The sequence below is a fragment of the Echinops telfairi genome, unplaced genomic scaffold (genome assembly GCF_000313985.2).
Source record: "Echinops telfairi isolate 266 unplaced genomic scaffold, ASM31398v2 ScPeMD7_10;HRSCAF=50, whole genome shotgun sequence".
Classification (NCBI taxonomy): Eukaryota; Metazoa; Chordata; class Mammalia; order Afrosoricida; family Tenrecidae; genus Echinops; species Echinops telfairi.
In genome coordinates this window covers 10013352-10040145 of record NW_022103907.1, presented here as the reverse complement: position 1 = coordinate 10040145, position 26794 = coordinate 10013352, and the positions used below count along the sequence as shown (strand labels likewise).

General features: G+C 48.3%; 1 protein-coding gene across 1 annotated transcript in view; it reads left to right on the top strand.

Moving 5' to 3' along the window:
* Nucleotides 1–238: 238 nt before the first annotated feature.
* FEZ2 (fasciculation and elongation protein zeta 2) overlaps nt 239–26794 on the top strand; it is a 55442-nt gene continuing 28886 nt past the window's right edge. The window contains exons 1-5 of the mRNA XM_045287042.1: nt 239–308; nt 10321–10429; nt 16996–17112; nt 20107–20227; nt 22001–22269. Coding sequence (XP_045142977.1) covers nt 10358–10429; nt 16996–17112; nt 20107–20227; nt 22001–22269 — 579 coding nt within the window. The 5' untranslated portion in view covers nt 239–308; nt 10321–10357. The remainder of the gene's footprint in view (nt 309–10320; nt 10430–16995; nt 17113–20106; nt 20228–22000; nt 22270–26794) is intronic.

The window sequence follows — 26794 nt, the reverse complement described above, 5'->3', positions numbered from 1 at the left end:
TCTCTCCCCCTCGGTTTCCTCGGGAGGATCCCCTTGTCCTACCGGCTAGTGAGAGCCCTTTCCTCATCCGCACGCGCGTGGTCCTTCAATCCGCCCGCGTGGGGTGAGCCCCTGCTAAGTGCCTGCCCCACGAATGCCAGGCTGGCTGACCTTTACAGTTTAGGACCGGCGAGCTTTGTCAACACATCCTTGTATGGCGTGAAAGGCGCTCGAATGGATGCAGTAGGGGAGGTCGCAAAAGTGTGTGGGCCAGTCCGGAAAGCCTTCCTTGAAAGGGGCGTGAGAACTGGGTTCTGGTGGCTGCGCAGGTGAGGCAGGTCTGGGCGTCGGGGCGCACCCTGTCCCACGTGCAGAAGTACTGTCGCGTGCTTGCAGTATGTGTGCACAGGAATTTATTGGGCCTTGCAAAGCGACCAGGTCGAGTGCAAGTTGACACAGACGTCACAGCGAAGGGCTCTGGTTCCTCATGCCAGGATTTCACAGCGTGGTGGGAGACCAGTGCAAAGATTGGACAGAAGCACTAGGGAGCACCGTTCTCAGAGTTCGAAGGGGGTCGGGGAAGGGAGGGAGACAGCACCCAGTGTTGTAGTCGGACAGGAGTTGTAACGCCAGTGTCTTTACCTTGGAAGATGGCCCCAGGTGAGAACCAGGGACCAGAGCATGTATGGGCGAGGAGGTACTGGAGAAGCTGAAAGGACCAGGGATGGTTTCCAGAGCATTAGTGGGGTGGGCAGATTAGAAATTAGGGAAGACATTCTTTTTTGTTGTTTTATTTTTTATTAAAAGATCATTATATTGGGGACTCTTACAACGCTGTTACAATCCATACATCGATCGCATCAGGCATGTTTGTACCTATGTTGCCTTCATTCTTTTCTAGACATTTACTTTCTGTTGAGCCCTTGCTATCAGCTCCTCCTTTTTCCCCTCCCCCCTCATACCTCCTTGATAGATTATTATTATTTTCATATCTTGCAATAAGACCACTGTCTCCCTTCCCCCATGTTTTCTGTTGTTCTTGCCCCTGAAAAAGGGTGTATGGTTGTGTCGATAGTTGAAATCCGTTCCCCTTTCCTCACCCCACGGGAAGACATTCCTGAGAGAGAGGGGGGATCTAGAGCACAGAAAGGTGATTCTCACTTGAGGGTCTGTGTTTCCTCTGTGCAACAAGAGAGACTTTGGATGCAGCGGGGAATCTGAGAAGAGTTGGGACCGGAGGCCCAACTGTTCTTGGAGAGCTTATCTGTATCTTTCTTTTCTAAACACACTTTATTACAGCACTTGGAGGTTTACAGAAAGATTACACGGAACCTTGTTTGTTGCTGTTGCTAGGTCCTGGCGTGTCTGTCTGACTCTGTGGACTACAGTAAAACTGCCTACCTCTGCCATCCTCACCGCCATGCTGTTTGAGCCCATCGTAGCAGTCACTGTGTCTTTCAGTGACACCCCGTTTCTAAGCAGGATGCCCTTCTCCCGCAACTGGTCCCTTCTGATAACATATCCAAAGTACCTCAGATGTCTTGCCACCCTCCCTTCTAAGGGACATTCTGGATATATGTTAGCTTTTCTCACAGTTCATGGTAGATTTACTATTTTTCACCAACACCCTGATTCAAAGGTACCAATCCTTCTTCAGTCTTCTTTATTCATTGTCCAACTCTCACATGCATCGCAGGCGATTGAGAAGATCAAGGCAAAGGAGTCTTCAAAGTGACATCTTTGCTTTTTAACATTTTTTTTTAATCATTTTATTAGGGGCTCATACAACTCATCACCATCCATACACACATCAATTGTGTAAAGCGCATTTGCACATTCATTGCCCTCATCATTCTCAAAACATTTTCTCTCCACTTAAACCCCCGGCATTAGGTCCTCATTTTTCCCCTCCCTCCCCGCTCCCCCCTCCCTCATGAGCCCTTGATAGTTTATAAATTGTTATTTTTGTCATATCTTGCCCTGTCCGACGTCTCCCTTCACCCACTTTTCGGTTGTCCGTCCCCTTTTTAACATTTTAAAGACTTCTTTTGCAGCAGATTTGTCCAATGCAATATGCCATTTGATTTCTCGTCTGCTGTTTCTGTGGGTATTGATTGTGGATCCAAGTGAACCGAAATCTTTGACAACTTCAATCTTTTTTGCCATTGATGATAATGTTGTTTTTTGGCCTAGTTGGGAGGAATTTTGTTTTCTGTTTCTTAGGTCATTTTCTCAACATACAAATTAAATTAGTATGGTGAAAGGATATGGCTGTGATGCACACCTTCCTAATTTTAAAACAGGCAATATCCCCTTGTTTTGCCCCAATGACTGCCACTTGGTTCCGCATGAACATAATGAAGTTTTCTAGAATTACTCTTTTTCTCAGTGTCATCCCTAGTTTATATGATCCACACTGTTCGGTGCCTTGGCTTAGTCAATACAACACAGCTCAATCTCTTCCTGGTGTTCTCTGCTTTCGACATTGATTCATCTGATGTCAGCTGATCCCTCTTTCCATGTCTTCTTCTCAATTCAACTTGCATTTAAAAAAAGCATTTTATTGTGGGCTCTTAAAGCTCTTAGCACCATCCATCCATCCATCCATCCATCCATCCATCTATCCATTGTGTCAAGCACATTTGTCCATATTCAGCTTGCATTTTTATCAGTTCCCTGTCTGTTTCTTTCCAACCCTTTTTGAATTATCTCCAGCAAAATTTTAGTTTCTTTCAAATAGATTTCAACTGGTCATGACAAAGTAAAACTACCCCTCAGAGCCTCTCTAGGGACACTTTGCTAAGTCTTCCTCCCATAGAACTACTGGATGGGCTTGAACTTCAAACCTTTGGTTAGCAGCTGCACACAAGTGATCCTTATGCAGGATGTACAGAAGTCAAATGTGCCCCCTGACCACCATGCTTGTTGCTTCTATTATTAACATCCTCTACTCCTTTGTATTATCTGTTACTGTTGATGCGCCAATGTTGATACATTATTAACCGAGCCAGTTGTGTTTCAGTGGTAGAAACCTCACCATCATGCCAGAAACTCTGGTTGGATTCCCTGCCAGTGGGCCTCAGGTGGAGGCACCGCTCATCTGCTGTGGAAGCTCTTGTGTTGTTATCATGCTGAATAGGTTTCAGTGGAGCTTCCAGACTAAGATGAACTAGGAAGGGAGACTTGGGGATCTCCTTACAAATAGCCCACAGAAAGTTGGAGGTGCAGGACCCAGCAGCATTTCATGTTGTACAACCCTTTGGGCTCTGACTCACAGTGGCTGTTGAACAGAGTGGAATGGCTTGTTCTACTGTATAAAAGGTCGATCGGAGTCAGTGTTGTGTGCTGTTGTACATAGAACCAACTCAATGGCACCTAACAACAACAATAACAGGACTGTGGCCTCTGACAAATGTAGATGTCATGTGTCACCAGTATAGTATAGTGTACTGTAGTGTAGTGTAATATAGTATTAGTTTAGTATAGTATAGTATTAGTTTAGTATAGTATAGTATTAGTATAGTATAGTATTAGTATAGTATAGTATTAGTATAGCATAGTATAGTATTAGTGTAGTATAGTATAGTATTAGTATAGTTTCACTGCCTTTAAAATGCTTTGTGTGTTACCTATTTGTCCCTTTTCTCTTCCCCTTGAATTCTTGGAAATCATTGATCTGTTTATTGTCTTACTGTTTTGGTGAAGCCATCTATTTATTAAAACATGGTGTTCTGCCTGGTGACGTAGTGGTTATGCATTGGGCTGCTAACTGCAAGGTCAGCCATTTGAAACCACCAGCCAATCTTTGGGAGAAAGACGATGCTTTCCGCTCTCACAAAGAGTGACAGTCTCAAACCCACGGGGAAGTTCTTCCTTGTCCTACAGGGTTGCTGTGACTTGACATCACTCAATGGCAGTGAGTTCATTTTTTATTTTCTTAGTGTTTTGCCAGGGGCAGAAGAAGGGAAAGGTTTAGACTGGATTGTACAAGTGTACATATGCATGTAGTCAGTAGCCAAGATGACAGTTTTGAAATCAAGTCCTAAAAATGGAGCCCAGTAGCTTCTAGTTTAAATGTTCAGCTGCTAATGAAAACATCGGTGGTTCGCACTCTGGTGCATAGTGGGTCCGCATTGGACTGCTGACTGTAAGGTCAGCAGTTCCAAATGACCAACCACTCCACAGCAGAAAGATGAGGCTTTCTACTTGCATTAAAGATTGTGGTTCCGATTCAGGCCAGTCTGTGAGAATGCAGAGGCCATATGCACTTGTGGAGATGACAGCCAGCCTCGGGGCAGTTCCACAAGGTGACCAGGAGTCAGAATCTACTTCAGGGCAGCGGGCAGTAGGTTGTCCCAAAGAGAAAATAGCATGTGGAAAAACTCCATTATCTTTTAACTCTTATTTTTCCATGAACTTTCTGATGCCCTTTTCTGTAGATTTACTTACTCTGAACCACTAGAACTCCTGATGTATTCTGGATTTTAAAATTATGTTGATCAAACATCAAGTTATGCACTTAAAACTGGTCATTGGGTTTTATGTAGAAAATTAAAGGTTCCTGTTTTCCCCCACAAGTACTGTCTATGTTAAGCCTTTGCTTAAAATATTTGGTTTTTAGTGGATGTGCTCAATGGTAAAGATAGCAAAGAACTCACTCTCTCTTCAGAGGCTGAGGCTGGTCACTGTTGGGTTTGCTGGAGCTCACTGCTGTTCTCTTTCCTAGAGCGGGGAATTCTTTCACTCAGCTGCTGCCTTGTTTGAGGGCACTTTAAGAAGAGCCCTGGTGGGGTAGTGGTTGGGCTGCTGGGTGCAAGGTAAGCAGTTCAAAACCACCTTGCCACTCCTGGGAGATAGATCTGGCTCTGATTCCATAGAAATGAAAAAACAACAACAACAACAAAGAAATGAAAAAACAAACAAACAAAACAGAAAACTAAGCGCACTGCCATTGCGTTAATATTGACTCATAGTGACTGGATAGGTCGGAGCAGAGCTGGCCCTGTGGGTTCTGAGACTAAGTCTGATGGCAGTAGAAAGCCTCATTTTCCTCCCAGGGAATGGCCGGTGGTTTAAAAATGCTGACCATGCCGTTAGCAGCCCAACTTGTGACCAGGGCTCCTCACTTCCATTAAGATTACAGCAATTTTTCTCTGTTTCTCGGATCACTCTGAGTCAAAATTGACTTGAGGCACCTAGCAGCAGAAACCGGGCACTTTATTTAACTGTTTTGAGTCCTAGTCTTAGTTTTGGTGAGATTGAGGTGCGCATTTCCCCCAAGGCTTTACCCTGGGTATGTGCGCAATGCGGTGTCCTCAGACTTCGCCTTCCTAGAGCTGCTTACGACTGGCAGTAATACTGATATGACAAGCAGAGAATTCTAGAAACACTTCGCTGCAGCGGACCCTTTGTTTTTCCAGTCACAATTATTTTGAGCTTGGTGAAGAGAGGGGGCTCCTCTATTCTTGTGTTGTTAGTAGCCATTGAGGTGGTTTTGACTCTGCACAACAGGACAATACACTGGCCAGTCCTGCGCCATCCTCACAGTTGTTTTTATGTTTGTACCCATTGTCGTAGCTACTGTGTCTGTTGATCTTGGTGAGGGCTTCCTTCTTGTTGGCTGCCCCTCTGCTCTACCGAGCATGACGTCCTTCTCCAGGGACTGATCTCTCCTGACAACACGACCAAAGTACGCGAGACAAAGTCTCGGCATCCTTACCTGTACGGAACATGCTTTTTTTGTTTTATTGGCACATAGCCCCATATCATACCATTCAATAGTTTAGTCCTATCCAGAAGAGTTGTACATTCATTACCACAGTCAATGTAAAAACAGTCTATTCTTTCTTGTACTCATTGTTATAAGCTCTCCATTTCCCCCCTCGCCCCCTCTAAGGAGCAGTGTGGCTGAACTTCTTCCAAGACAGAGCTGTTTGTTCTTTTGGCAGTGCACGATTCTCTCAATGTCCTTCGCCAGCACCACAATTCAAATGCATCAATTCTTCTTAAGTTTTCCTTATTCAGTATCCAACTTTCACAGCAAGGCAAGGAAGTACTGTGGCTTGGATCAGGCATGCGTTCGTCTTCAAAGTAACCTCCCTGCTTTTTAACACTATAAAGAGGTCTTATGCAGCAGATTTATGGAATACCATTCATCCTCTCACCTCTTGTCTGCTGCTTTCATGAGCATTGATTGTGATCCAAGCAACTGAAACTCTAATTTCCCCCCTGCTTATTTTGGTGCTACCTATTAGTCCAGTTGTGAGGATTGGGGTTTTCTTTACATTAAGCTGCAATCCATGCTGAAGGCTGCAATCCTTGATCTTCTTTAGGAAGTCATCCTCACCTTCAGCAAGTCAGGTCGTGTCATCTGCATGTCTCAGGTTGTTAATAAGCTTCCCCCAATCCTGATGCCACATTCTTCTTCAGATACTTCAGCTTCTCTGATGATTTGCTCAGCGTACAGGTTGAATAAGTGTGGTGAGAGGGTACAACTCTGACACACACCTTTCCTGATTTTAAACTATGCAGTATTCTCTTGTTCTGTTTGCACCACTGCCTTTTGATCTATGTACAAGAACCACATGAGCACGATGCATTGTTCGGGAATTTCCTTTCTTCTCAAGGTTATCCACAGTGTATTGTGGCCCACACAGTCAAATGCCTTTGCATAGTTAACAAAGCACAAGTAAACATCTTTCTGGTATTCTCTGCTTTGAGCTTTTTTTTTTTTTCTGAGAAGATCAAATCCACCCACAGTCCCTTCTTGTAGGTGAAGCATGAATGCGCTTGTCCTTTTCTTAGAGTCTCATTGATGGAGCAAAGACCAAACGAAACCCAGAATCTGCGGGCTGACTTCACCTACTGACTCTCCTTCCCACGGCTAGGTGTACCGAGGGCCTGCAAAGAGCTGAGGGAACAGCAGGTTAAAGATTGTGGAATTTGTCTAGGGACTTTGTGAAAGCCCTTCAGTCAGTTCTTCAGTACTTGAAAATCTTTCCACCAGGACAGGGGTGGGCCTGAGACCCTACAGGTTAGCCACCCGAAGGCCTGTGTGGTAGTTAGAAGATTTCACATCAACTTGAAGAAGTATGAAAGTGCAGTGGTGGAATCCAACCTGTCAATCCAGTCACAGCCTGATGATGCATCCTTGGGGGTGTGGCCTTCTTATAAGGCGAACCCTGGGAACCTCCCTCTCTCTGCCCCTTTGCCTTCCTGCCTACTTGGACTTGACCGCTGGCCCTGCCATGTTTCCACCCACCTTGGATCCACATGACTGTGCATCCACCGGCCTGTGATCTGCCTGCATCCTGTCTCACTGCACATAGCTACGTGAGTCTGAAGAGGGTCTGAGGGACTAGTGTGGAACTCATGAACTTGTGTTGGACCAGGCTGGGATGCCTTCTTCATATGGAATTACTGCTTGATCTAAAGCTCTTTCTTACCCATGGATGCGTGTCACTGGATCTGGTTCTCTAGACAAACTGGCGGACCACACTTGCCACATTCGCATTAGAGGTCTGATTCTAACAGAGAACAGACGCGACTGTGTGATGGGGCCCTCGGGGGGCAGAGGAGCCAGTTTCCTAGAGCTCCTTGAGTTCACACTCGCGGTGAAGTGCACTCTGCATTCCAGGGGCACACATCCTTTTTGGATTTTATGATTTGGCATTTGTGGTCCCATTGCTGCTGCTCTTTGTTACCAAATCCCTAATCGTTAAATCAAGCCTGTGGCTCTCCCATTTTAAAATCTTATATTCTTATTTACACTCCTGTCATCTTGTATTTGTGTCCCAGTGGCTTCCATAAATGAGGAAAAAAACCAGCAACCAAGGGTTCACGTTGTTGTTCGTGTTAGTTGCCCGCAAGTCGATTCTGACTCATGGTGACCCCAGGTGTTCAGCAAAGAACTGTGCGCCATCGAGTTTTCATGGCTGTGACCTTGCAGAAGCAGTTTGCCAGGTCTGCCCTCTGAGGCACGTCTGACTGGTTTTGAACCATTAACCTTTCAACGAGACATTTGGTGCTTAATCAGTTGTGCCACTCAAGGACTATTCAAAACTAGATAAGCTAACAGAATTTTCAGGACACCTCCCCTATCCCCATGTGACATCTGTTTGTATGCCTCTAGCCTCTGACTAGTCATTTAGTAGGAACCCTGGTAGCATAATGTCTACATATTGAGCTGCCAGCAGTTCAGCAGTTCAAAACCACCAGCAGCTCCATGGGAGAAAGATGAGGCTTTCTAGTCCCATAAAGAGCTACAGTCTCGGAAACCCACAGGGGCAGTTGCACCTTGCCCTATAGGGTCACTATGAGTCAGAAACGACTCTTTGGCATTAAGTTTTTTTGTTTAGTGGGGCCATTTGGCAGCTTATATGTGTGTAGTGTTTAACTTTACTTGCCCACTTAAATCCCATCTCATTTGTGTCTCAATTATTACTTTTTTCCCTGTATAACTTCCTGTTTTATTGTGTGTGCAGATTGTTACTCTGGTCCTGAAACAGAATTTCGGCCATGAAATGGAAGTGTGCTGTCCGCTTTGGGACTTTACTCTGTGCGACCCCTTTGAGTCAGTCCTTGCAGCTGTGCAGCTGGGAGGAATATCTGCCATCCCTATTGCAGCCTCATTTCATAGAAGGGTAGCGGAGACTTAGAGAGGTTAGGGAACTGGTCTGAAGACTCTTTGTGGAAGAACGAGACCAATCTGTGTTTCCTGAAGCTTGGTCAAGTGCCCTTACAGAAAACTCACTGCCACTGAGTTGATGCCAATTCATAGCGAGCCCGTAAGGACAGGGTAGAACTGCCCCTGTGAGTTCCCAAGACTGTAACTCTACAGGAGGAGAAAGTCCCGTGTTTCTCCTGTGGAGCGGCTGGTGGTTTCAAACTGCTGGCCTTGTGGTTTGCAGCCCAGTGCGTAACTGCTACGCCACCAACCTTCCTTTTGCTTCCTCCCAAATGCCAGGTGGCTGCTGCGGATACTGCCTGTGTTCATACCATGGTGAACTCTGCCTCCTTCTTTCATTTCCTCTATTAGTTGCCTGATTGTTATATTTCCAATTAGATGTAAAACCCTCATCTCCACTCCTATGAAGCTTGGATCAGGAAACTTGTCTCCAGAAAGTAAGGCAAGTCTTTGGCTAGAGACATATGATTGACTTTCATGAAACAATTTCTATGAGTAGAAGGAGCTCTCGGCAACTAACTGAGAGGCCAGTGGTTTGAATCCACCAGCCGCTCCTCAGAAGAAAGATAAGGCAGTTGACTTCCGTAGAGATTAGTCTTTTTAAAAAAAATCATTTTATTAGGGGGCTCATACAACTCATCACAATCCATACATACATCAATTGTGTAAAACGCATTTGGACATTCATTGCCCTCATCATTCTCAAAACATTTCCTCTCCACTTAAGCCCCCGGCATTAGGTCCTCATTTCACTATGGAGTAGTTTTACTTGGCCATATAGAGCTCTGTGACTCAGAATCAACCTGAAGGTCATGAAATATATATATATATATATATATATGTTTTTATATGTCTCAAGTTTGATGTATGCTATTTTATATATAATACATAAATATATTTTATATATGTGGACTATATAATATATGCTATAGATGATATCTAATATAACATATATAACATGACGCACGTTTATATGTTAGAAGAAAATTAACTACAGAGTATTTACTACCCGTGTGGTTCTGGAAACATGACTAAACCTCCCCGTGCCTCAGTTTCTTCATCTGTAAATCAGGGATGATAAAGGATCCTACTTCATAATGTTTTTGAAGATTCAATGAGTCAATATATGTAACTGGCTTAGGACAGTGCCTGGCACCCAGTACAGGCGATTTGTTAGCGATTCATTACCAGTTGTGGTAGTTTGTAAATCACCTCAGAACTGGGGGACAAGTGACTAGGGACGTTTTCACATCACTTGACCTCCTCGCAGCCTAGTGATAGGATTTTCACACAGCCATGTTTAGGGCGCTCCCCTTTTGGGTACTTCTCTGAGAAGCCACACCCCCTCTGTCTTCCTTCTTTGAGACTTGCTGTACTTAGTCTTCCTTTAGAAAGTCAACCCCCAGGCCTGGCTCATCATGACCCCACGCAGGTCAGCGTACAACCGTGCTCCATCCGACTGTTTTTGCAAGTGGAATGCCGAGCCTTGCTTCTGAGACGCTTGTGGGTGATTCAACTCCCCAGCCTGTTGGTGGCCAGCCAAACGTGCTCCGTGTACGACTGGGGACCCCTCTGCCATGATACCCCGAGCGCGTGCTGTGAGAAAGACCCAGAGGCCCTTCCCTTTCATTGACGGTGGTTTTCCTGACTTTCAGGATTTGGAATGCCCTCACAGATAATTATGGGAACGTCATGCCTGTGGACTGGAAGTCGTCCCACACCAGGACCTTGCACCTGCTGACGCTGAACCTCTCAGACAAAGGGGTAAGTTAGGAATTGGACCAAAGGTTTCGGAATAGCGGATCCGGGTCCCGGGTCAGAAACAGTAGCAGCACTTCTGTGTATACGTCGTAAAGTCAGGGCACTGCCCCTGGTCTCCCAGCTCGTGGAAGCTGCAGTGGGCCTGGGCCTCGTGTTGCCAACTTGGCTCTGCTTATGTCAGTTTGCTGGTGCGTTCCTCCTGGTCCCTGGCTGCACGCTCGCTTGGCAGGATTTAGCTAACAGTCTGTCTCCTGTGTCCGACCAGCAGCAGTCAGCAGGGTGGGTTCTTTGTTTTTCCAGCTGAAGGGATACCATCCTGAGGGGCTGAGGCCATTCGGTGAGGATCCTCGCCTCTGTTCTCACGCATGGAGGGGCTGGAGGGGCAGCGCGGAGCTGACGGTCGATGAATGTAGTGACTCTCTGGACATGACAGGTTGTCAGAGAGCTATGTGTTCCTGTGACTCTCCGTTCTTGACCTTTTAGGAAAGCCTGCCAGTTGAGCGTGTTTGAGGCTGTTGTCTGTGTCGGGCATCGTGAAGCAGAGATGCCTTGGCTGGAGCGAGAGTGCGGGCATTGGGACCTGTGGGTGGGGGGAGGGCAGGGGCATGGGAATGACTGTCATGGAAAATCACGGGGCTGGGTTTGTTTGGGGCGGACGGTCACGGAGCCAGCTTACCTAAGGCTCAGGGCCTGTGTGAGTTCCTTATCAAATGGCCGTGTAAACACATGCCCAGAGGGTTCAGCATTTCGCTGAGTGTCACTGTGTGATCTGAGGGAGTGATGGGCTTAGGGACAGTTGGGGTCGTAAATAGCAGAGGCCATGCAAATGGCTCGGGGAAGTCTTCAGCCTTCTGGGGTTTTCTAGTGAACACTGGGAGGCTCCCCCGTTTCCTGGTGCTGGGATGTGGCATCGTGGGCGCTTGTTTGAGTCATTGGCTGTGTGAAGTGGTGGTGCGGACTGGCACGGCGTGCATGTAGGCACAAGGCACAAAATGCACTACCCCACCCTCCCTCTCTGCTTACGTCATGCTCACTATCAGAGCGAGGCTCAGTGCACGTTTCCCTTCTTCTCCGAAGCTTCCTGTCTGTGAGTGTCAGCGTCTGGTGAGCTCGTGGCATTAGACAGCGCTAACGTCAGATGGCCCTTGAAAGGACGTTTCATCCACCCTTCCACTCGGGCACTGCCCGTCCCTAGCACCTCTGACAGATGGCCGTTTCTCCACAGCCTCAGTTGGTTATCTTAACTCGTCAGGTAGTGAATGGGCCTGAAATTAGAAGTCTGTTCTTCATAAAGGAGCAGCACACATGTAGCCACCGCATCTACTGAACTCACCAAACACTGGCGTTGAGTCAATTCTGACTCAAGTGGACCCGATAGGACAGGGTCGAACTGCCCCTGGGGTTTCCCAGAAGCCTCTTCTTTCTCCTGTTATCATTCTCGTAGATAGTCTACAATTAAGCCAGCACTTTCCCTGGGAAAATTGTTTTAACCTTGGTCAACTGAGGTACTTTAGTTTCCCCATGACTGAGCTATGCAAAATTTATCATTGGATGAATCCTTTGGCTTGTTCCAGTTATAAAACAAGATGGAGAGGAGATTTTGTTTTTATAACTTGACAGGTGGAGCATCTTTATTTTGCATTAAGATGAGAAACACATTCTGAGAAACTGGTCTGCTCGATTTTCGTTGACTCTTTTCCTTTCATTGAAGTTTGAGGCTGTGGTGCGTCTCTTCTAGTGGATGGCCCCTCACCTGTTCCAGGTTGGTTTGTGGGCACATTACATGCCCCATCACCCCCTCCCCCTATTGGGCACACCTTCAGCTCCCTACAGGGAAGCAGCACCACCTGCTCCTGACCTTGGCACCGGGTGGCAATTAGGAAGGCACATTTATGTCCTGATACCTGGACAGTCAAGGTTCATTTTCAAAGCCTGAAAGGAATTCCAGCCCTTAGCATATGCCAGCTCCCTGGGGAATGGGCTTGGCTGCCACTCTAGTAGATCATCTGGGATCATTATTTTTGATGTCATGGGAATTTATTTCGATAGCTTACTACTTGTGTGTTTTGGCAAGAAGTAGAAACCTATTCTGAATCCCTGGTCCTTCTTGAATGTGCCCATATGAGTGAATGCTTAGGAGCATCTTCTCTTCCACCTCTTCCCTCCCTTGGAGACTTCTAAATGACAGGAGCTTTATATAGCTTTGTAAGAGGGCATGGTAATTGTTTCTTTTGTAAGAATTAATTACCAGAGTAGGTCCAAGGAATTGGAAATTGAAGATGTCTTCATTGTCCAACTCTTCCAAGATAATACATGGCTCCCTCCCATCCTCCCTTGAGTAGATGCCCCTGGGTTCTCCAGCGCTCTGCAATGTCCCACAGAAACTCACGGAACTTTGAGGAAATGTCTCATGTGGTAGTGGGTGCTGTTCATTCCAAAATCTAAGGGCCAGGCCGAGGTGAGCCAAATCCAGGGTCCAGAGCCAGAGGAAAAATATGTCCCAAAGCCACAGCAGGTCTTCTTTCTTCTATTAAAGGTCAGTCTGGAAAATCGAGGTCTGGCTTTTTCAGGTGAGGCAATGTGGGGAACGGTGTGGTGGCCCCATCCAAGGAAAACAGGGTGTGACCTGGTCCACATCCCGTACTGAGGTAAACTCTTAGGACACCCTCAACGAGCATGGCTTCCTGCTGGTGGAGTACTAAGGTAGAGTCTTTTAACATTTTTTCCCCCTAAATTTCGTTTTATTTTTTAAAAACATTTTTTGGTGGCCTTGTACAACTCTTATCACAATCCATACATCCATCCATTGTGTCAAGCACATTTGTATATTTGTTGCCATCATCATTCTCAAAGCATTTGCTTTCTACTTGAGCCCTTGGTATCAGCCTTAGGAGTAATTTTAACACCATTGTTTATAGTCAGAGGGGAAAATAAAATAAAATTATTGTCCTCAAGAGATAGCATCAAAGAGCGAGGGCTGGGGCCAGAAGTGGGTAGAGATTCAGGAGGATAACTACTAAATGAGCCTTGGTGACGTGGTGGTGACTTGTTGGGCTGTGGATGGCAAGGTCAGTAGTTCAAAACCACCAGGCGGTCCTCTAGAGAAAGAAGCGGCTTTCTCCTCCTGGGAAGAGTTACTGCCTCAGAAACTCACAGGGGGCAGGTCTGCCCTGGCCCAGAGACCCGCTCTGTCGGCATCGACTCAGTAGCAGTGAGGGACAGGATAACTATTGGGTCGCTTTCACATCATCCCCACACTCTTCTGACCACTCAAGAAGCCAAATAGTCCCTCGCATCAAGCGCCTGCTCCCTCCACTGTTCTCTTTTTTCTTATAAGTAAATTCTTAAAAGAGTAAGTGTCATAACTTAACAAAGAGTAAACTGGGATTAGAGGATTTACATTGTGAAGGCAGCCGCTGTCATTCCCACTGTTGCTGCTGCTGGATTATATGTGCATACTGCTTAATTTGCTTTGGTTTTTCCCTTTCAGACCAGGTCTGTGTGCTTTCTTAGCAAAGACGTTGAAGCTTTAGCACTCCTCACCCTAACCTCCAGCACTAATCCTCGAGAAAACGCCGCCGCTCTCCCCATTTCACCAGTATGCTCATGTCCTCTTATTTGAGTCCTCTTTATCATTCATGGGCCTTGTTCTCCCTGGGGTACTCATTTCCTTTTGGGGGGTGGTTTATTTAAGATTCATTCACCCACCCAGCCTCAGCTGAGCCAGAAGACTCAAGTGTGGCACATGAGATCTGTAACTCAGTGATCCACCCTGCAGGCCCTCGCTGACTCCGTTTGCCCCTTAGCTTTCTGGATACGCTTCGCTAACAGTTCTGATCGGCACTGGCTTCTCTCTAGCTTCCCAGCCAGTGTTCTGCTGGATCCTCCCAGCCCTCTCGTTGCGGGGATCCTCTTCGCCGTTCTCTTCTGGAAGCTTCAGTGCCTTCTGCCGCCTCCATCTGCCCGAGGTTTCGGTGGACGTATTCTGTAGGAGGGCCTTTGAGGGCTGCTGGGAGGTAGCTTCTTTGAGCATTTGCACGCCTGTAGTCTCCGTGTCCACGGAATGGTTTGTTTCGGATGCACTTCATCCAAACCTGGCAATGACGGTCCTTGTTCTCCAGCATCTAGTGTTGTTGTGGAGGATTTGGCGATGTTGGTTCCTGATCCACTTTTCTCCCTCCAGCAGCTTTTACGTGCTTTTCTTCACCCCTACGGTGGTCTGAGATCTCCTGAGGAGGCGCTGAAAGCCACGGCCAGGGCTTTCCTAAGCGGGTGGTGCAGGGAGAAATAGAATGAGGCGGTGTCTTCGTCGGGACCTGCATTGTATGGCAGTAGATGGACTTAGCAGTGCCGGGCGTCTCTCCCATCCCCCTCTTAGGAAAGTCACACGCCAGCGGATCCTGTGCATGCCTCTCCTGAGCTTTCCTACCCTGCGGATCGTGCTGGCCTCAGACAGTAGTCGTGAGTCACTCGGCTGTATCCTCAGATTGTATGTTTACCGTGTATCCTCTGCTCTGTGTAATGGCTCGGTTGACTACAGTGACGGAGAAGCCACCTTAAACATGGCTTAGTTGATTTGTCATTTCCATTCCACTATGAACCTGGGCGAGACTTCTGTGGTCTGTTCTAGCTCTTGTGCGTCTGTAGGTCTGTTTCCAGTCTTAGCGCTGGGCACCAGGCACTCCAGGGGCCCTGGTCAACCAGCAACACCTCCTCAGCCAGCAGCCAAGACTCTCTGGCCTCAGCCTCTCAGCCATGTAGTTCTTTGGCCTCTGCCCCTACCTGCCAGGAAGCCCATCTGCTGCTCTGCCTTGCAGCCTCCTCACCTTGGCAGTGTCTCTGCTCTGTCTCATGGTCTTCCTTGGCCCCTGGTCTCAGCGAGGCATAGGCTCTGCCATGTCAGGCAGGGGTTTCTGATGTGCTCCACCAGTGGCTCGTCTTCCTTGATGTTCCCAGGCAATCTCGCTCTGCCTGCCTCTGCGATGGCTCTCTGACAGCCAGGAGACTGCCACCGAGCCTCGTCCCCTCTCAGCGGTTCCTACACCCGGCTTGCATAGTCCCACCCAGTCAATTGACGGGAGTGACAGAGACACAGGCCGATGGAAGACCCATAGTGAGAGAGTGCACTTCACCACAGCAGCTGTAATTGACTTTTGTTCAGCTAGTTTACGGGGCTGTCGGATTTGAAAATATTTGGTAGTTTAGGTAAGAGCTACACTCCTATTTCTGATCACTTTTTCCTTCTGTTGTACTGGAAAGGAGAACCCATACTTACCTCTGTTTAGGAAAGTCACCGTGCTTTGGGGAGTCCGATCCCTTAGAATGTAGTCTTCTTGTTTTTCTGTGTCTCGATTCCTCTGCTGGCCCTTTCTTGTTTCCGCAGCCCAGACTGGCCTGTGTGCCTCTAGCCCTGGAATTTCTGATGCCGCCGATGGTTGGGTGCCGTCGCGTTGTTTCTGGCTCTCAGTCGCGCGCCCCCCCGTCGTGTCTCTGGTGAAGAGCGCTCACTGACCAGGCGCGGTCTGGCCGAGAGGACAGGGCAGGCTTCCCTCTCCCAGTGGTGCCTCCCAGGAGCGGGGGACCCTTTGATGGTGTGGGTAAGCATCCGTGTCTTGAGTCACAGGACAGGCTGGAAAGGGCTGGTGGGACAAACAGAAAAAAAAAATCCTGAGCACAGTTAGGTTTCAAGATCTTTCAAACATCGATCTGGGCTCCAATCCCAAGTCGGCTCCCGACACGTGGTGACCTCGTGCACGAGGGAAGGGAACTCTGTTGCTGCTCATGCAGACTGTTTTCCGATCGGACAGTTGTGACCCATTGGGTTTCCGTTGGCGAAGTCACTGAAGTAGGTTACCAGGCCTGACTTCCAAGTCTTTGTCCAGAAACTCTGCTGAAACCTGTTCAGCATCTTGGCCACACACCAGCCTCCCCGGCAGCCCGGTGGTGCCTGCGAGTGTGTGAAGCGCACCGGCTGGACGCGGGGCACAGGGCTCCGCCATAAAAGGCAGACTTTTCCAGCCTGAAGTTTCAGTGGGAAGCTCATGGACAGTTAACTGCTTGCCAGGGAGTTTAAGTGATGTGACAGTCTTTTATCCTGAATGTTACAAAGTAGTTACAAGTAACCAGCTATGTGTTCTGTGAAATTTAGCCCAAACCAGCCTGAGGTTAGATTGTTCACAAAGTAACGCCTTGTGCTACTCTGGTCTCCTCCACCAAGTGCTGTAATTCCTGGCCCTGCGACTTGCTAATGAACAGTGTTTTCCTGCTTCTCCTTCAGCATTTGTAGCCGTCTTTCTTCCCTGAAGAGAGAAACACACACACACACACACACACACACACACACACACACACCCCTAACTATGTATCCATATTGGGCTATCGGGAGTGTCGGTAGCACTTTGATTTTGTTTAATTTGCGGTTCTCTGACTTCACACACAGCCTGGTCTGCAGGGGAGGTCACTTGGTGACAGTTCCCTCTCCCATGAAAAAGCCTGTGGTGAATGAATCCTTTCGCAGAGACTCCCTTTGCTGTGACCAGTGGGGTTAACAGTGGTATTTTTCTCTTTAGATCAGTGACGGTTTGCTCTTTGACACATCAGATGACGAGGAGCTCCGGGAACAGCTGGACATGCACTCCATCATTGTCTCCTGCGTCAGCGAGGAGCCCCTCTTCACTGCGGACCAGGTAGATGGGGTTCCCCCTGAACAAAAGGAAACGGGACAAGGGAGCTGAAAGAGGTTCTCTCATTGTGGCAGTCAGTGAGATTAGCGGTGAGGAGTTACCGTATACCCTCGAGTATAAGCCAACCCAACTATCAGCCAAAGCACCTAATTTTAACCACAAAAATGGCCTTTAAAATGTGCTGAAAAACTCGGCTTATACACAACTGTATACGGTACTTATTTTCCCCCACTAGGTTTTGTGGCTCTATAGCTGATGAGGAGCTCTGGCGGTTCAGTAAGGTGAATGCCGGACTGCTGACCTCAAGGTCGGTGGTTCAAACCCAGCAGCAGCTCCAAGGCAGAAAGATGTGACAATCTGTCTCTGTAAAAAGGTGTGGACCATTTCAGAAACGCGGTGGAACCGTGCTGCCTTGTCCTGTGGGGTCATTGTGAGTGAGTCGACTTGATGGCATTGGGTGTAGTCATGAGGTGACTTCTCTTCCATGAAAGCAAACAAACAAACAAACAAACAAACAAACAAACTGGTATACATAATATGAAGCAGACGGGGATCATGCTAGTGGAAAAAAAATGTCAAAAATAGGCTATGTTAAACAGTACAGTAAAGGCTATTGTTTGAACGGAAGTCAGAAAGTAGATGGTGGATTTCCCACTTCCTTTGAGATCTAGGCAGCGGAGCCCTGGTGGCGCTGGGCTTAAGAGACTGGGCACAAGCAGTTGTAAAGAGAGACATCACCCCTGTGTACAGCAGTGGTCTTTGTGATTGCTGCAGATAGCAATGACATGCCCTCTCCCAGAAAGCTCTGATTTTCCCAGGCTGTCTTCTCCCTCGTCCATAGTAATGAACACTCTGGCTCGTTGCTCAAGGGCTCTCATACTCACCTTTCACCTGGTTGCCTCTCGCCGTCCAGAGTGCAGGAGAGATGCCAGTTATTGGTTGGAGTCCCGCGTGGTGCACACACTTAACATGCTTAGCTGCTCATCCAGAGGGTATGCGTTGGGCTGCTAACTTCAAGGCCAGCAGTTCAAAACCATCGGCTTTCCATGGGAGACAGATGAGGCTTTCTACCCTGTACAGAGTTACAGCCTTGGCAGCTCACAGGGGCAGTTCTACCCTGCCCTGTCATGTCAGCATCCACTCGATGGCCGCGTAACTGGCCAAATGGCAGTCTAACTGCACAGAAATGGTGTCAGTCCTCTGAAAGCCTGGCTCCTGCGCATTAGCCTTAATGAGACGTGCATGCATTCCTCTGGACAGGCGTGAGCATCATGCTTGTTGCTGTGCCAGTAACAGCAGCCTGGTGTTTGAGCGAAGCGAGTCCAGATAGCTTTCTCCCACCACGGTCGTGCTGTAACAGTGTGACGCAAGAACTTCTGTCAGAAGTAAAGCGTGCCCCAGCCGCTGAGACAGCGCATTCTGTGACCCCAGAAGATTTGGAGGCTGCATAGGCAAGGTCAGTTAGGACATTTGCTCTGGCAAGTTGGGGAAGAGTCTAGTAAAGAGAAACCAGGTGAGAGCATTGCATGTCCTCCGCTGTCATCCTTTCATCTACGGCTGCTTTGTCATTTTGGGTTTGGATTGTCCCGGGCAGAGAGCAAGGTGATAGCAGGTCAGTGCAGCGTCTCGCGTTGTAGCGGGGTGTATCACACAGAGTAACCAACGGTCAGCCGGAGTTTTTAAGACGCAGGGTAACAGATTCTGCAGCAGCCTGGCATGGGATGTCATTGTCCCGACCAATGCCTGATTTGGAAAGCCCTCCTAATTTGGGAGCCCTGGTGGGGCGGTGGCTGTGCACCCAGGTGTGAACTGGAAGGTCCACTGTTCAAGGCCACCAGCTGCTCCACAAGAGAGCGATGTGGCTGTCTGTTTCCATAGTGATCCACAGCCTCGGGAATCCTGTGGAGGCCTTCCACCCCATAAAATAGGGTGATTAAAAATCAGGAACAACTTGGTGGCAAGGAGTTTCAGATTCACCCCCCACCCGAGCTAAGCTTGCTGATTCAAAGAGTATGTTAAATGTGCTCGTATGATTTGCTCCTTGCTTTATTTATTTTTTTATTTTTGGTCCTATTTTCTGTTCCGTAATTTTTCTGCCTTTTCGATTGTCCCTGAGCCCTGCATCCTTCTCTGCGTTTGGTGTGTGGAGAGGATGAGGCACGGTGCTCGTTGCTGAGTGGCAGTGCATCTGTCTCGTAGACGAACCCCGTCTTGCTAACGCGGCAGATGTATTTGTGAAAAATGCCTGCCACGGAGCAGTTCTTTTCCTCCCCAAGCTCCTACGTGTTCAGAAATCTCCCTCATCTCTCACTGAATTAACCTAGGCCCTTCTCTTTCTGCGGTTAAAGGGCAGTTTTGCCACCATGAAGATAATTTTTTGCTTTATGCTGAAGTGGTTTCCACTGTTGTAGCTTTGAAATTTTACGTCTGTTTGGCGACATCTCTTTTGATCGAGCACTGGCATGTGGTTTGAGGTCGAGTCTCTGTGGACTTGCTCTCTGACCAGTCTGTTGATGGTCCGATTCTGGAAATTCTAGACGTGGTGATTGCATCCGGGGAGGAAGATGAGACTTTTTAGGCCCGTGAAGAATTGCCATCTCAGACGCCCTCAGGAGCAGTTCTACCCTGTCTTCCAGGGTCCCGCTCAGTCAGAATCCACTGCTGGATGGCAGTGAGTTGATCACATCCTTCCTTTATAGCTCAGACGCTGCAGGATCTCACAGGGTCTGCTGGGTCAGGCGGGCATGTTAGAGTTAGATCATCCTCGGTTTCATTCTGTGTTTAGTGTGCGGCTGCGTTTTTCAGAAACTGCTAATGCCATGGTCGCCAATTCTGGTAAAAACGCTGATCGTTCGGGATACCTGATCCTGCACCCAGTGGAGGAACAGGGCGTTTTGTATATTTCTCTTCTGTTCCCTCTGGTGAATGCCACATTAGAGGCAGATCCTTCTTCCTATGCCTGCACAGTGGTGAACAGTGGTATGTGTGTTTTCTAAGGTTATCGAAGAAATCGAAGAGATGATGCAAGAATCGCCAGACCCCGAAGACGATGAGACCCCCACGCCATCTGATCACCTGTCCATGCTTTCCCAGGAGATCCAGACCCTGACCAGATCGAGTACGAGCGGTTCTGAAGAGAGTAAGAGCCCCAGTACTGCTCTGTGTGCTTGCTGCCGATGCCGGACATGCGCACGTTCCCCCCAGGAAGCTTTCGTTCTCACAGGTGTACCTGTGAGCACTCCGGCCTTCATACTGTCATTGCTCAAGGACTCTGTCTTACTCGTCTTTAACCCGGCCGCCCAGCTACTCGTTAGATGGTAGAGTCCCTGGGTGAGGCCAACAGTTAACATGTTCAGCTGCTAACCGAAAGGCTGCAGGTGCAAGTCCGCCCAGAGGTGCCTCAGAAGAAAGGCCTGGTGATCCATTTCGGAAGAACCAGCCACTGAAGACCCGCTGCCGCACGGCTCTACACTGACATGTGTGGAGGTTGCCATGAATTGGAATCAACTCAATGACTCAAAAACCCAACCCAACTCCCTGCCATTGAGTCGATTCCAACTCGCAGTGAGCCGACGGGACAGGGTAGGACTGCCCCTGTGGGTTTCCCAGACTCTTTACGGGAGTAGAAAGCCCCGTCTTTCTCCTACCGAATAGCTGGTGGTTTCGAACAGCTGATCTTTTGGTTAGTAGCCCAATGTGTAGCCACTACACCAATGGGCTCCTGAGCCAACGGCTACTGGATAGCCCTTTGTTGAAAATATCAAGTGGGTGGATCTAATCTGTCATAATTCCTGTTGCACAAAAGCCGATTTCTGCGTTGTAGTGAAGTGTTTTAGGAACTGGGGATCTTTGGGGTGCACCTGAGGATGAGGGGCCACAGAAACTCCCTGGCTAGACCAGCCCACCTAGACCCCGGGGCTGTGACTGCATGCACACCTGGCAGCTCTGCCCTGGCCGGCTCAGCTCACGTCACTGGTTTCATCTCGGGATCATCTGAGCTCTGGGGCTTGGGGGCTGCTCTTCCCCTGGGTGGTTCCAAGGCCACTTTGATTGGGTGGCTTCCTGTCAACCCTGTGAGGTCAGATGGACCGAGTTCTTGGGGGCGGTCTGATTTGACCATACTGATCTTGAAGTGGGTTTTCATGCTGAGTATCTCTCTGATGAGGGAGGGGCTAAAGCAGCAACGACCCCCCCAAAAGGTGTGTCAGAGTAGCATTGTGCCCGTTGTGCCTTCCACAGCGGTGGCCTTTCCGAGGTTGGTTGCTGGGCCCTTTCCCTGAGGCACACCTGGGTGGACCTGAACCCCCAACTTCTTGGTTAGTACTAACTGTTGGTGCCACTCAGGGAGTGCTCTGGTGAGAGGAAGGTCTGAGGAAAAGCTGAAATGGAGACTGGGGATGTTTGTCCCCTGTGGTGTTCTCAAACTGGATCAGAAACTCCCACCTGGGACCCGCGATTCCTGGCATACTCTGTTGAACTCTCTCGGTCGGGCGCCTCCCCTCTGCAGAAGCGCCAGAACCCGACTGCATTGCTAGCAGGCTCATGTCAGAAGCTCCCTCCCGTGCTTGGCCTCTGCCTTTGTGTTCCTTCTTGTTCAGGCGCGATTCAGCCTTGACCAAAGCACCATTCTTGAGTGATTGATTTCGACGAGTAAATGATTTGGTTAGACTTTTCTTCCCCGCCGTTTGAGAAGTGACGCGGCCCACCTGCCTGCACTCAGGCCTGGCCCCAGAGGAGTTTGCATCCCAGGAGTGAGCGCGGGCAGTCAGTTTAATTGCTGTAGAATATGAGTTTTGCTGTCTGGCATGAAACATCCTGGGGTGCTCCCTTGAAGGCTTTTTAAAAATTTTGTTTTGTCTTAGCGCCTGCTGTGTTTTGTTTCTGGCCACAGGAGTGAAACGGCTCCCGGTGTCGGAATTAAACGAGCTTTTGGAAGAAATTGAGGCCACCATTAAGGAGTACTCCGAAGAGCTCGTGCAGCAGCTGGCCCTGAGAGACGAACTGGAGTTTGAAAAGGAAGTGAAAAACAGCTTCATTTCGGTCCTTATCGAAGTGCAAAACAAGCAGAAAGAGCACAAAGAAACAGCCAAAAAGAAGAAGAAACTCAAAAACAGCAGCTCGCAGAGTGGCAAGCAGGAGCGGGGTCATGTGCCCGGCACAGTAAGCGAGGCCTCGGGGGAGTGCTGCCCTCTGGAAGCGGGCTCTGGGGGGATGCTGGCGAGGCCAGTGGGGGCACACAGGCCACGCGTGTGCTCAGCACTGTGTGGGTCACCGAAGCACCAGGGCCTTCTGTCCAGGGATGTCACTGTGCCCCGTTATCTCAAAAGGTGTTATCACACTGCCTGTCTATCTCCAAAGGTGTTTCCTCGGGCAGGCTAGAATGGGTAATTCAGTAGTGAGATGCTTAGGCGGGAGGAAGGGAGGAGGAAGGTGGAGCAGAGAACGGTGTGTCCAATAGCGAAAAAGTAGCCCTCTCGAGTGGCCACTTCCAGTATGTCAGGACCGTCAACTTGATGGTAATGTTTGTCAGTGGGCTTATGAATGGCTTTCTGTTGCTATTTTCATTCTTGAATAAGAATTTAAAAGTGGGCTCATTTAGAGGTAGCAGAAGTGTACTCACCCTAAGAGCACAGACGGGTTTGTGCCCGGCTTCCTTGGGACCTGTCAGCGAGGTTAGAATCGCAGGCTCTTAGTGGGAGGGAGGTGCTTGTTTGCCTGGTACTGGACAGATTCAAATTTTCCCAGCTGTTGACAACAAGTTTAGAATCGTCCACATTTTACATGAAGATCCTTGTTTGGGCTTTTTTTTTTTAAGTGGACAATTTGGCCAGACATTATGATAAGTGTTAGCTGTTGTGTCTGTGAACCGGATTTCTGTACTGATTTGATGGCTTGCATTTGGCTTTGATGGCCTCATGCAGTGCCGCCTCGGCTTTGATTGCATGTGAAGAAATGTGAGTTGTATTTGTGTTTAGAGCTGAGCTTATCAAACTTGCTGAACAAGGAAGCTGGTTTTGGTTTTAGATAAGGTAATGGGTCCCTGTTTTTTCTAAGAAGAAGTAACCTAAAATCCATACTATTGGGTTTAAATTTTTAAGTGCTTTTAAAACTCATACCGTCGGCAGGCAGCCTGGTGACACATAGGAGCACAGGCTGACTGGTCCTGTTTTCCAGGATGTACTCTATAGACTCGTGGATATGCCGAGTTCTTCAGCACATTTTCAATGCAGTTTTTGCGGTAAAATTAGGTGCCTCGGCTGATATTCGGTCAGCTTATCCGCGAGTATATACGGCAAGTTCTTCCTGGCGCTGAGTACATCTTGATTAATTTTGATTTAAAAAAGACCAATGGAATAGACCTCATTCGCCAGCTTCTGGTGGAATGCTAGGAGGAGAATGCCATGTGGGGGCTGCTGGTCCACCAGGGAATGCTCAATGCAGACAGGAACTGCCCTGCTGTTGACCCCTTTCTCTGTGCAGTCACTGTCCATTTGTACAGCGCTAAAGGGGCAGTCAGTGAAAAATCGGGATGAGGTACTGGACAATTTTGTCCACTGTTCTTGCTGCAGCTGGGTGCCATCCCGCTGGGTCTGACTCCCAGCGACCCGCGGGCACAGCAGAACGGAACGCTGCCTGGCGCTGTGCCGTCCTCACAGCGGCTCTTATGCCTGAGCCCAGGGGTGCAGCCGCTGTGTCAGTCCATCTCCGCCAGGGGTTCCTTTTTCACCGCTCTCCTCCACTATGATTGTCTGTTTCTGACTCATATTTTTAAAAAGTTACACCTTTACCTAAGGAGCCCTGGTGCTATTGAGGTTATGTGTTGTGCCGCTAACTGCAAGGTCAACAGTTCGAAACCAGCAGCAGCTCAGCAGAAGATGAGGCTTTCTACTCCTGTAAAGAGTTTATCTTGGAACCCCTCAGGGGCAGTTCTCCCTGCTCAACTGGGTCACTACGAGGCAGAATCAACTCAGTGGAAGTGAGGGCGTTTTTGGGTTTGTTTTTAGCTTTTTGTATAAATTGTTCTGTTAGACAAGTATGATTAAATGAGATGCTTAGTTCAATATTTGGACTATCGTTGGTAATTTCTGCATATCTTCAGTCAGGGTTTAGAGGCAGGATTTCCATTCCATGGTGCTAACGTTACCCAAGTGTATACATGATGTGGGGCTGTGTCTGGCCTCCTCTAATGTCACAAAGGAGAGAGAAGGAATCACAGTAGTATCAGCCCCGGACAGATTCCTATGAAGTGGAGGTCAGGCGTGCCTCCACCCTCCACTCCTCCTTTTTGCTAATTCTGACACCAACTGTCCCTCTCACGATACTCTACTTTTTTGCTGGGTTTGATAATATGTTGTCGTGACCAAACCAATTCACAGGCAATACTCCCAGTTAATAGGATTTGTTAGGGATGTTAACAGGGTAAAATTCAGGATTGGAAACACTCAGAATACAGTTCTTTAGCCAGGGCCGCCTCATCTCAGCTATGCCTGCTGGCACATCTCTGTTTCCTTAGCTACTTAGCCGCAGAGCCCTTGGCGGCATCTGCCACGCTGGGTGAATGTTAGACAGCTCCTTTAGCTATGTGCTAAGAGGCACCCAGTTCCATCAGTGGGTCTCTGCCTCAGGTACTCTTGGTCTGTGGGTGGGCACATCTAGCTCTCTGCGTTAAGTGCCCAGCAAGCCTCTTGTCAGAAAGCCCTCTGCTTTCACTCGTGGAGTGGCAAGCTTGTCACGACGCCATCTCCTGCCAGCTTCCTAGTTCCGCCGCTGCTGCTGCTGCTGCTGCTTCTCTGCTGTCTGTGCGGTCTTTGAGGAGACAGCTCTGTCTTCTGGACGGAGGAGGTTTAGCCCAGAGAGACGGCGGACTCGGCTCCTGGCTCATCCCTTGTGACGGCAGTAAGATCCCCCCTTGCACCCTGAGAATGGCTCAGTGTAAGTCTAGCAGAGTGGTCAAATGAACCAATCCTTGCGTACGAGTCCATACACTGTATGGCCCTGGTTCCTTCCCCCAGGGGGCCATGCCCCGTATTTCCGTTATTAGTGAGCTATCCAGTCCCAGAGAGGATGACACACACCTCACATTGCCTGGGCCTGCTCCGTCGTTTGGTTCGAGTTACAAAGACGGTGACTGAAAGTATTAATTACATGCTAAGTTATTAACTGCAGCAGACCGGGGTACTGAAAATTTTCCTTAAAGACTTCCTTTTTCAACTCCCAATTAAAAAAAGGTCTCGCTCAGATTCATGGTGTAATTTCTCATGGTATTTATATTGAGAAATGGATTATGTGAGGACACCTTCGGTCTTAATTGAACTCTCATTCTCTTTTCTTAAAAGAGATCCATTGTAACAATAAATGTTTTCAGACTCTTTGGGCCCCTGAGGTGGGTTGTTGAATCCTGAGCTACCACGTGTGTCCTTTAACGAGGCCATGGCGGCATGAGTAAGCGAGGGATAACATCTCGCTCCCGGGATCTTTCTTGAAATGCTAGTGCAAGGGCCCTTCCTCAATGACCTAGCCTGAAACGGGTGATTCTAGAAATAGACGTAACCAAGGCCCAACCAGTCGCGGTCGGATCGATTCCGGCTCCTGGGAGCCCCGTGTGTCGTGTGTAGAAGGCCGGTGTGTGGTCTGTGGAGCTTCCGTGGCTGTGCCCCGGCGGCAGACGTCTCTGGGTGGGTTCCCACCGACCACTTTGCAGCTCTCCATTGAGCCATTCGCCGTTTGTGCCCCCCAGGGACAGAAATGACGACAGTGACTCAGGAGAGCCCCGCCGGGGAAAGACCAGTGAAATCAAGGAATCTGAAGAGATACTAAGACCAAGAACCCAAACCCAGTGCCTTTCAGGGAATCTCAAGTCACCGTGACCCGGTAGGATCCAGTGGTCTCTGCCCAGGGGGCTCCCAAGGCTGTAATCTTTTTTTTTTTTTGGCTAAAATCTTTACAGCGGGTTCAAACTGCGGGCCTTTGGGTTAGCAACTGGCTGAGTGCTTTAACCCATGAGCCACCGGGCCTCCTCCAGAAAGATTTACGCTCCCCAAACAGTTCACGTAGAACGCAGTTTTGCCAAGGCCCTGCCTGTGAGTTAGCTGTCATCAGGGATACTAAGTTAAAAATATGGTGACCTCTGTTGCCATAGCTCTGTTCCCTACAGCTGTCTTGTGCCATTTGTTTCTCTGAGAACACCGGCCACTTCGTGTTTGTTTGCTTTCCTGCCTTTGACATTTTGGCATGTTAGTAGTCCTTGGGCATTTTTGTCCTTCTTCATGGAAAAGATTGATTCATAGAATCAAAAACATCCTAATGTACTCAGAGTAGCACTTTATCCATAATTGCCAGTGCATTCTCTTTGACGCAAAGATAGTCTAATGAAATAGCTAGGTGAGACTGGAGTTAAATTCTAGTGGGCATTTCATATTGAGCGCTGGTTTGGTTCGAAATCTCTGCTGCAGTGAGAGAGAAAAAATATGGTCGCCTTGAGGGATGTTATATAGAGCATTAGAAAATGCCCTTCGAACTTGGGGACATTAAATATTAAAGGAAATATTGACAGTCATAAATATGAAATGTTATCTTGATTTGAGTTTTAATTTTCAAGATAATTGGTTATAGCTGGATAAGATTCATTCAGCAAATACTTATCGAGTGTTTTCCTCAGGTAACACTCAAGATAAAACACCTGACC